Source organism: Auxenochlorella protothecoides (assembly GCF_000733215.1).
Source record: "Auxenochlorella protothecoides strain 0710 unplaced genomic scaffold scaffold72, whole genome shotgun sequence".
In the NCBI taxonomy this organism is placed as follows: Eukaryota; Viridiplantae; Chlorophyta; class Trebouxiophyceae; order Chlorellales; family Chlorellaceae; genus Auxenochlorella; species Auxenochlorella protothecoides.
Window position 1 is genome coordinate 186,296 of NW_011934305.1, and position 10,039 is coordinate 196,334.

Below are 10,039 nucleotides of genomic sequence, written 5' to 3' on the forward strand. Positions count from 1 at the left end.
TAAAGCATACTTTACGGAAATTTAAAGGGGGGGGGGGGGGGCGCCCTCGATGGCAGTGGGTCAGAGATTTGAGAGGGACGCGGGGAGGACGGTGATGGGCAGCTCAGCCTCTGCCGGTGCTGCAAGTTCTGCCGGTAGGCTCCTGTGCATCCCCGCCTCTCATGAAGCTCCATCCGAAGCACAGCACCGCACCCCTCCAGTTTCAATACGTGGTGTCATTCCTGGAACCCCCCCATCCCACCCCCTCACCCTCTTCTCTCTCAGGCACCTGGAGTCGCTGGTGCTACCCATGGTGCTGAGCCAGCTGCCGGAGCTGCGCCCGGGTCAGCTCCCCGCGCTGACCTCGCTGGCGCTGCCCTCCTCCCTGGCCGAGCGCTGGCCCGCCAGCTGGTGTCTGCACCTCCCCGCCCTGCGCCGCCTGGACCTGTCCGGCGCGGCCAGCCTGGGCCGCGCCCTGCCCCGCGAGTTCTCCGCCCTGCGCCGCCTGGAGTTCCTGGAGCTGCGCGCCTGCGGCCTGGAGGCCGTGCCCGCACCTGTGGCTGCGCTGCCCGCGCTGCGCCGCCTGGACCTGGGCATCAACCGCCTGGCCGGGCTGGCCCCGGGGCCCTACCTGGCGGGCCTGGAGTGGCTGTGCCTGCGCCAGAACCCGCGCCTGCGCGCGCTGCCCGCCGAGCTGGCGGCCGCGCCTCATCTCGCACACCTCGACCTGGGCGAGTGCGAGGCGCTGGAGCTGGGAGGCGCCGACGTGCGTGACGTGCTGGCGCGCATGCCCGCGCTGCGCCGCCTCGTGCTGGCGCGGGCCGAGGACGCCGCCGACGGGCCGGCGCTGGGGGCCGCGCTGGCCGAGCTGCGCCGCGCCGCGCCGGGCGTCGCTGTGGACCTGCGGCGCGCGGAGGGCGCCTTCCAGACGCTGTGCTGACGTGGCGCTGCCGCGACGCGGGCGTCGCAACAAGACCACCCCCCAACTCCTGCCGGCTAGTGTTTCCCTTTTTTCTTTAGATCCCTTGTGGGGGCCTCGCCACGCCCCCCTTCCCCCGCCGCTGCAGTTTCTTCAGCCCCCTCAGAACTAGTTCGTGGGCAGCACCCCGTGCCTCTTCTTTCATTCCTAGTATGAGCATTCAGTAGCTTATTTTGGCCCCGCGCACGGCCTTGCCCCCTCACCCTCGCGCGCACCCCTTGTCTGACTGAATCCCCTCCCCCCCCCCACCACACGACTGGAGGTCAAACTTGCTTCCCCGGTGAACCCCACGGAATTTAGTCCGACGTGTTCCCCTACACTCAGCGCTGTAGATAGTCAGGCTGACCCTTCTGCCGCTCACAGTGGGAAAAGAATTCCACAAGAGATCAGCGAGAGCTCCCGACCAGCCACCCGGAGCAGTGGGGGGACGGGATGGCGAGGCGCCAGGATTACGACTACCTCATCAAGCTGCTCCTCATCGGGGACAGCGGTGCGTGAGGGTGATCTGAGTCGGGTGTACAAGTGCATTCGGGGCCCGGGTGGGAGCCGGCACGGGACCACCTGTCGACCCGTGCCCTCCAGACCCCTCCCCCGGGTGGTTGTTGCAGGGGTGGGGAAGAGCTGCCTCCTGCTCCGATTCGCCGAGGACTCCTTCACCTCCAGTTTCATCACCACCATCGGGTGAGGGGGTGTGGACAGGGGCGGGCCACGAAGGGGGTGGCCCCCTTGGACCGGTGGCAGTTGAGGTGCAGCCCTGTGTGCATCGTCCCACACTCCAGCCCCCCCACCCACCCACTCCCAGCATCGACTTCAAGATCAAAAAGGTGCTCATAGATGGCAAGTGGGTGAAGCTCCAGATCTGGGACACGGCCGGTCAAGAACGCTTCCGCACCATCACCAGCGGTGCGTAGTGGGCACCTACTCGTTTGTTTCTCGTCTCTTTTTGGGACCGCTCCTCATACCTGTGTGTGCAGGCAAAGTTGCGATCCCCTGCATCACCAATTGCATGCAGGCCAACCCATGATTGGGCGTGACTAGTTCCCTGTGCTTTCCTGCTTTGGCCTCACATCACCCAGGCACCCCCTTCAGCCCCCCGAGCACACAGCCCCTGCATCCCCCATTCTCCAATCCCCTGCGCCCCTCGCACAGCCTACTACCGCGGCGCCATGGGGATCCTGCTGGTGTATGACGTCACCGACGAGTCCTCCTTCAGCAACATCCGGAACTGGATGCGGAACATCGAGGCCCACGCCAGCGAGCATGTGGTCAAGGCCCTGGTGGGGAACAAGAGCGACATGGATGAGTCGCGGCGCGCGGTACCCTACTCCCGAGGACAGGTCGGTTTCAAGTGGAGAGGGGGGAGGATGAGGTCGAGAGCGGTGGCGACCTCTCGTGTGCCCGCCGGGCATCCCACCTCCCTGCAGCCCATGGTATCGACCGTCGACGTGTCGGTGCGCAAGTGCCGCCGCCACCGGCCCCATCGCGTGCCACCTCAAACACAGGCGCTGGCCGACGAATACAAGCTGCCCTTCTTCGAGACCTCCGCCAAGAGCAACGCCAACGTGGACGAGGTGTTCCAGGCGGTGGCGCGGACGGTCATGGCGAGGCTGCGCGACTCCCTGCCGGCTGGCGGGGAGCAGGGCGGCGCCGGAGCCGGCGCCGTGCGCGTCGGGGGGCCACCGGGCGGCGCTCCTGGGCGGTACTCCGCGGCGAAGCCCAGCAAGCCGGCCTCCAGCGGCTGCTGCTGAGTGCGGCGCGCGTGCCCTCGGCATCCTGTCGCAGGCGCCCTCCAGGCATCCCCATGGCGCCGGGTCACGAGTCCCAGCGTCTATCCTGGGCCCCGTCCCGCGATCGGGGGCAGCTTCCTCGCGCCCCTGCACTCCCTTTCCACTTGCGCGTGCAATGCAGAGACGGCGGCCCATGCAGCCGTTTGCCGGCCTCGCGCGTCGCCGCAGCGATGCCCCTTCCTGGCGCCCGGCGCACGCATCCCTGCATGCCCCCTCCCTTTCCTGCCGCTCGTTCGTCTGACGTACCGCCCCATGACCATGTACACGCTGGCAAGCATGGCAGGGGGGTGGGGTCGCATACACACCAGCTTCAGGAGTGGTGGTATCGGTTGCGCAGGGCGCGACGGAGCGGCTCTTTCGGGGGCTCCCCGCCAGGGATGGAATACACGAGCCCCAGGGCTCCGCGCGCGCTGCGTGCAGCCCCGCCCAAACCCCGAAAGAGGCAGACCCGCCTCAGGCCCCGCCCTCTGCGCCGCCCTCCGCCAGCGCGTGCACGCGCGCCAGGAAGCGCTGCAGGAGCGCGGCGCAGCGGGCCTCCACGTCCTGCACACTGCGCCTGCCGTAGCCCAGGCCCCGCAGGTTCTCCACCAGGGCGGCCAGGGCGGCGGGGCCTGGCTTGCCGTGCGACGCCAGGCAGCCGTGCAAGAGTAGGCGGTCCTCGTCGGCGTGCCAGCTGCCGCCTGCCGGCGGCGGCCCCGGCCCCGGCCCTGGCCGGGCCAGGTCCGGCAGCAGCCGCTGACGTGGCAGGGGGGGCGGGGGCACGCCCAGCGCGGCGTAGCCGCCCTGCACGCCCGCCAGCGCGGCGGCCAGCTGCTGCCGCAGGCTGCCGGCGTCCAGCCCCGGCGGCGGCGGGGGGTGTGCGGCGCAGGGGCTGAGCCCCAAGCCGTACCCGCGCAGGAGCGGGGCCTCGGGCGGCGAGGGCGGTCGCAGGTGGCGACCCCATCCCGGCCCGCTCATGGGAGGCTCCCAGGGGGGCGCATCGTCTTGGCTGTCGCTGCTGACTGGGATGGGCAGGAGCACGGACCGGGGGCCTCTACCCGTGGAGGGCGAGGGGGGCGATCTCGACCCAGGGTCGCAGGACGCCGCGCCGCCGGGCTTGTGCGCGGTGAAGAAGGCCTCCCGCAGCAGGGCCTGGCGCCGTTTCTGGGCCAGGGCGCGGCGGCGAGCGGCCTTGTCGGGCCTGATCAGCGAGGCGCCGCCGGTGTGCTTGCTCCACAGCCGCGCCAGCACCTGGAGTGGGTGCGGGTGTGTATGTGGCGCTTGTTGCTGGGGAATCATGGATCGGTCCCGCCCCTCACAGGGGCGAGCTCTGGCTCTGCATCGATGGAGATGTTATACGTCTCCGGGAATGCGTGATCCCCCAAAAATTACACCTTGGGCTGCCGAGCGGGCAGGTACTCCTTGCATATGAGCTCCCAGCGATTCTTGGCATCGCCCACCCACGCGACGGCTTCCGCCAGCAGCGCAATCTCGGGGGGGGTCAGGGGCCCACTGATGGTGGCCACCGCGTCCTGAGGGATTGATTCACGCGATTGGAAAGGGAGATCATGAGCAGTTGAGTGGAGTGGGTCGGGGCTAGGGGATGGACCGGCTGCAAGGGCAAACTCCAAACGCCGCATGCCTCCTTTCCCTGCTCCAAGTTACAAAAACCACCAGCCTAATTTCAACCCGGTCACCCCTCCGGCCAACAACCTTGATGGAGTTTGGGCGGGCAGAGCCTGTCGTCTGGTTCTTCTTCCGGTGAAACAGCTGGGATGGCGTCTTGTTGGGCAGGAGCTCCGCCACGATGCGTTCCCAGTCATACCCAAATCTGCAATGCGAGGGTGCACATGCCCTTGTCAGTGATTCCCTGCGTGCTCCTCTGAGGGCCGGGAGGAGGAGGAGGAGGTACGAGCGCAGACAGACTACTGCCATGGCATGAGGCATCTGTTCCATGGAGGACCAGAGGGGTCCAAGGCAGGGCATACTTCGAAGAACCCAAAGGAAATGGTGCAGTGCAGCATGGACCGACTCACAACCTGCAGTACCTGAGGATGCCCAGGGCCAGCAGCTCATCCTCGGCGGGACTGAAGATCATCTGGCTGGTCACCATGTAGTCTGGTGGCTGCAGAGGGGAAGGGTGTGTGCTGTTGGAGATCAAGGAGCTGTCAGAGCGGTGGTTACCGGAGTGCGGAGCCGCTCGAGGATTGGCCCTCACATGGCCACGCCTGATGACCGACTCCACCCTCCCTGACAACACGTCGCACCATGGGCAGCAGGTCTGGGTCGGCACACTCCTCCTGGATGGGTGCCCAGGCAGCCGCCACATCCTCCGGCAGCCTGCTCCACTGGGGATGCACCAGGGGCCGTTTCCTCCGCTTCGGAGGCTGCCTGGAAGGTGTTGGGAGGTGGGGGTTGGGTGGGAGGGGGGTATCTTGGGGATGAGTGTTGGAGCAGACCACGTGCTCAAAGCCACACCTTCCCGGACACACCCCACACGAATGCCCGCCTCTTCCGCCCCCCCCATCACGGGCGGCAATGGTGCCACGAATACGACCGAAACCAGCATGTCCCCTTTTCTTTCGCCAAAGAAAGGGCCTCACCAGCCGGAGGGCGCGTCCGCGGCCCTCTTCCGCGCTGCCGCCCCCCCAGGGCCCGTCGGTCCCACCGCCACCGCCCCCTCCCCTTCCTCCGAGTCGGAGTCAAGGTCGTCCACCTCCCAGCGTATCCGTTCCCCAGGCGCGTCGGGCGCGGCCTGCGGCCTGTCCGGAGCCACGGCGCGGCGCAGGTCCGGCCAGCGCCGCAGCGCCGCCACGTCGGCGATGGTGTGGGCGGGGACGGGCATGCGCGGCGCCCAGGAGCCCCGCGACGTCGGCGCCGCCTGGGCGGTGCCCGGGGCGTCGACCTCCAGCGCCATGGGCGCCGGGTCGTAGGGCGGGACGCGGTGTCCGCGCCGCGCGCGCGCGCTCTCGACGACGCAGCCCCGCATGCCGTCCAGCAGGTCCGCCAGGCGGGCCGCGCGGGCTGACTCCCCCCCCGCCGCCGCCAGCAGGTACTGCTGCATGAGCAGGAGCACGTGGCGCGCGATCAGCGCATGCAGCGCGCGGTACTGCGACGGTCGCAGCGCGCCAGGCGCCACCGCAGCCGAGGCGGGCGGCCGCCCCGCCGGCGCGAGGTGGCTGCACAGCGATGCGATGCTGGGCGGGGGGTCGTCGGTGGCGGCGGCGGTGGCGGCGGCGGGCGTGCTCGTCCCCGGCGCTGTGGCGGGGGGGTCAGTGGCCGCGTCGCCTGACCTGGGCAGGAAAGCGTGCCGCGGCCTAAGCCAGTGCCCGGGCAGGGCTGCCGTGGCGGCCTCATCAGCATCACAGGGCCGGTGCCACTTGAGGGCGGCGGTGTCCTGGGTTTGGGAGGGCAGAGGACGTCGTAGGTGGGGTGGGGGTCACAAGGGAGGACGAAGTTGTGCTGCATGGTCATGCACGGTCCAGGAAACGCTTGCTCATGCATGCAGGGCCGGGGATGCGGCATGGAGGGCACAAACCAACCCAACCTCCAACAAAACTGCTATGCGCTGACCAGAGGTGCAGCTGCAGCAACAGGGCTGAAGTCCTCGTCGGCCTCGGAGCCAGATGCCTCCTCCTCGTCCAGCGGTAGGTGGCCCAGGGGATCGCCGAGGGACTGGCATGGGCGAGGGAGGGAGCAAGTGAGTGGATGTCAAATGTTAGCTGGCATAGTACTCAGGCAGGTGCCTGGGATGAATCAACCACAGCAAGTTGGCAAAATAATGTCCTCCCATCAAGTCGACCACACGGCTCCATCCCTCCTTGGACACCAAGCCCCTTTTTCACCTGTATGAATCGCCGGTACTCGGCTTCGCCCATGGGGTCTATTGTGGGGACTTCGTCCTCAGCCTGGAGTGGTGAATGTGTTCAGAAGAGTGAAGGACAAGGCGTGCATCCTTGCAAAGCAGGCAATTTCATCGATTACCTTGTATAGATTGGCTGGCCGAGCTTCAATGCCATGAAACATTCATTCATCTCCCACATAAACCTGGCCTCCTGATACCCCTTTAAGACCACCCACCTCCAGCAGCTCCTCCAGCTCATCGATGGTCATGTGGTGAAGGGGGGCCTGGGCGCGCGTGCGGCGTGCCACCGGGGTCGGGAGGGGCAGGGCCCCTCCTGTCGACGCGGATGGCTCCAGGGATGGAGGGAAGGGCATGGAGCCCAGGGACTCCTCGACATACCCCAGGCCATCAAACAGGTCGTCCTCTTCCACCATCTACCAGGTTGGGAGCATGGAATCGAAAGGGCCTTGATTCAGAGCATCTTGCATGGACCATAGGGGTAAGTTGATGCTCGACAGGCACGCAGCAGCTGCTATGGAGAGCTGCGCATCATACATGCAAGGCAGGTCCGTGGCACCTGACCAATGCCGTTTGCCTTTGACACATGGGGCGCACCTTGGCAATCTCGGCATCTGTCAGGAGGGGTTCCAGGAACAGGGCAGAGCTTTCCTCAGCCTCAGGGTGGTCCAGCACCGGTGTTTGCGGTTGGGATCCGAGTGGAGTTGAGCGGGGGCTTGGTGGGCCCTCGCTGGCGCTGTCATCCGCCTCGGACTCAGACCCCGAGGTCGCACGGAAGTCCTCATCCTGCGATATGATGAAGACAGGCGGCGTGGTGCCTGTCAATGCGAGCTGCGCGAGAGTAGAATGCACGGCCTGAGGATAGGCAGCCACTTCACCGCTTGTTATTCACCCCACCAGATCACCTGGTCATCGTCCTCCGTCTCCGACATGAAAATAGAGGCAGGCTGGGTGCCCCCACCTGTCTCTATGTTTCTAAGCGTGCTCATCGAGGTGATTGCTCCACGCTATGCCTAGGTCTGGCCATCCCGTTCATGCGTGTTCCGCACACACCCAACAGGCGCCGAGCGAAAGTCTACATAGATCTTGGGCACGGAAGTTGAGCATATTTCATTTCATGCTCATTCATCACCAGCCGAGAGGAAGCTGGGCATCCCTCTTCGAGCGATGTCTCGTCACGGAGCAAGTAGGCGATCTGACGTTTGAAGTTTGCATGGCGCGCAGGCGAACCCAACCTTCTCTCGGCGACCCCGGGGCACGGAAGTAGAGCGTACTTTGCACCACTCTGTCTCGCCATTCTTCAGAGGAATATCATGATAATCGGGTTGTACTATCTGCGCCCGATGGGTCGCTGAAAGGCCACACCCTTGGCTCCGTCAGCATTCCCATCCGGTGTCCTTACCGAGCAGGGATGCAAATGCAGCGTACCCGGCTGCCGACCTTGCAATTCTGCGAATAAAGCTTGCAGACTGACTTATTTGGTACGGATTGACCAAGGATGGCACCCAACGGGTTTCGGCCAGTTAGCCGCCCTCAATACATTTCTTTCAGGTGTCCTAAGACTCTTTCTCGATTCTGCTGTCAGGATGGAGTGGCCGCGGAACGAATGGCTTGCACATTTTTAGGCTTCATGATCTTGTAATACTTGGTGACAGGGCCATCCGCATCTGTGCATGTCCCTTAAGCAGTTTGCATTCTTCAAACCCTTGTCCATTGGGGCTTTTTTGGGTGCCAGAGTGAAGTCTTTGGCCCTTGGGCAACCTCTGAGCAATTCAAAGAAAGTACTTGGGAGGACACCCAGCAGCTGGATGCTGGCTCCTACAGACCATGTAGAGCATTAAATGGAGTGTGTTGAGAGTAGTACGTGATGTATGTGCTGAAACCTTACCCACTGTGCTGGAATGGGATGCTCATTCAATGGGCCATCTCTTGCTGACTTTGAAACTCAAATCATTGACACCATCCCATCTCAGCCAAGCAAGCCGGCGTAACGATTGCCTGGCAAAGCTGTCTCACTGTCCACTCTTCCCTAGCCCTTGAATAACCTGACAGTCACAATAAGCAACTTTGTACGTGCATCAGGCACAGATGCCAAGTGATGATTGTATTTACGGCAGGGCATGCCCAAGAACTCTGACTCTGGATCACGGAATTGGACCCAAGGGGCAATAACCACATCCAGCATCAACCCAGGTAGAACGCACTCCGCGCGCGGAAGACGGAGGTGAGGCACTGCACTCAGAGATCGACGGCCGCGACCCATCACGACACCATTCTTGAAGTACTACTGACCCATTCAAGCGATATGCCCGTTGCCGAGCATCCACGCCCGGTCTGAGCTTGGGGTTGGACGCTGCGCCCGAGGGATGCCCGAGCGCGGCCCCCGACACCAAGGGTCTGGACTCCCTCCCTTCCCACCGGGCCCCTTCCAGAGCTCCCGTGACCGTGACATGGCCTCGGACGACATCGAGGACCCGCTGCTGCCAGAACCGGCGAGCCCCAGGGCCATGCCGGCCGCCGACCTCCCTCCTGCCAGCATGAGCAAGAACTGGCCAGCCCTGCGCCTGTCCTCCATGTCCACCCGCCGACTCTCCCCCAGCATGCTCGGCGGCGGCGACTTTGACACCGTGAGTGACTTTGGTGTTATGCAGGACGCCTTTTGAGTCGCTGCCAGGTGACCATGGCCCTCCCACAGCGGTGGCATGGGACACCCACCCTGTGTCCCCATTCCGTATGCTGCCGCCTATCTGTCTCCTGGGCATCAGACTCATCCCCCATACCCACACTTTGAAACCCACATTCCACAGCAACTGTCCCCCGCCGGCTCCTTCATGTCTGCCACCTCCTGGCCGGCAAGCCGCGGCCCCAGCCCCCACACCGCCATGCGTCGAGCGGCCCAGCCGGACTCGCCACCCCACCCCCAGGCTCCCACCAACTGGCCCGGCCTGGGGCGCCCGGGCCCGCCGGGTTCAATTGACCACACACCCCTGCCCTCCATCCCCGAGCCGGGCGCGATTTTCCCATCCCATGCGCCTGAAGTCCACACACACACAGCCCCCGCCGCCATGGACCGGCACACGCGCGCCGCGCTGGTCGGCCTGATCGACGTCATGCTGGCGCTGCCCGTGGTGGCCTCCTTCGCCTCCATCATCTTCCAGGCCCCCTTCTTCGCGCCTTACATCGGCCAGCTGGTCAAGCTGGTCTGCCTCTCCTCCGCCTTGCACCAGCTCATCTTCAGCCTCTTCTCCACCATGCCCTTTGCCATGGGCCAGGTCCAGGACGTGGGCCTCATCTTCATGTCCGCCATCGCCTCCAACGTCGCGCGCGCCTGCGCGGGGGAGGGCGTGCCCGCCGACGAGACCCTGGCCACCGTCCTCGTCACCCTCACCATCTCCACCGCCATTGTCGGCCTGCTCATCATCGCCACAGGTGTTGTGTGTGTGTGGTGGGGGG

General features: G+C 65.3%; 3 protein-coding genes across 3 annotated transcripts in view; 2 read left to right on the forward strand and 1 right to left on the reverse strand.

Annotated features, from left to right (window-relative positions):
• The window catches only part of F751_5900 (Ras-related protein RAB1BV), a gene marked incomplete at both ends in the record, with an annotated part of 4,831 nt that extends 1,845 nt beyond the window's left edge, over positions 1 to 2,986 (forward strand). Inside the window, 6 exons of the mRNA XM_011401722.1 lie at positions 265 to 749; positions 1,567 to 1,639; positions 1,761 to 1,861; positions 2,108 to 2,295; positions 2,461 to 2,541; positions 2,867 to 2,986. Coding sequence (XP_011400024.1) covers positions 265 to 749; positions 1,567 to 1,639; positions 1,761 to 1,861; positions 2,108 to 2,295; positions 2,461 to 2,541; positions 2,867 to 2,986 — 1,048 coding nt within the window. The remainder of the gene's footprint in view (positions 1 to 264; positions 750 to 1,566; positions 1,640 to 1,760; positions 1,862 to 2,107; positions 2,296 to 2,460; positions 2,542 to 2,866) is intronic.
• Positions 2,987 to 3,198: 212 nt separating this feature from the next.
• Positions 3,199 to 7,575, reverse strand: F751_5901 (Myb-like protein O; the record flags this gene model as incomplete). Its single annotated transcript, XM_011401723.1, has 12 exons — positions 3,199 to 3,356; positions 3,486 to 3,975; positions 4,119 to 4,256; positions 4,414 to 4,555; positions 4,773 to 4,849; positions 4,992 to 5,115; positions 5,328 to 5,833; positions 6,298 to 6,399; positions 6,570 to 6,632; positions 6,805 to 7,002; positions 7,184 to 7,372; positions 7,492 to 7,575. The coding sequence occupies 12 exons, from the start codon at positions 7,573 to 7,575 to the stop codon at positions 3,199 to 3,201; spliced, it is 2,271 nt and encodes a 756-aa protein (XP_011400025.1).
• A 1,461-nt stretch (positions 7,576 to 9,036) lies between these two features.
• The window catches only part of F751_5902 (Uncharacterized protein C24H6.11c), a gene marked incomplete at both ends in the record, with an annotated part of 8,658 nt that continues 7,655 nt past the window's right edge, over positions 9,037 to 10,039 (forward strand). Inside the window, 2 exons of the mRNA XM_011401724.1 lie at positions 9,037 to 9,217; positions 9,641 to 10,015. Of these exons, the coding sequence (XP_011400026.1) occupies positions 9,037 to 9,217; positions 9,641 to 10,015 (556 nt within the window). The remainder of the gene's footprint in view (positions 9,218 to 9,640; positions 10,016 to 10,039) is intronic.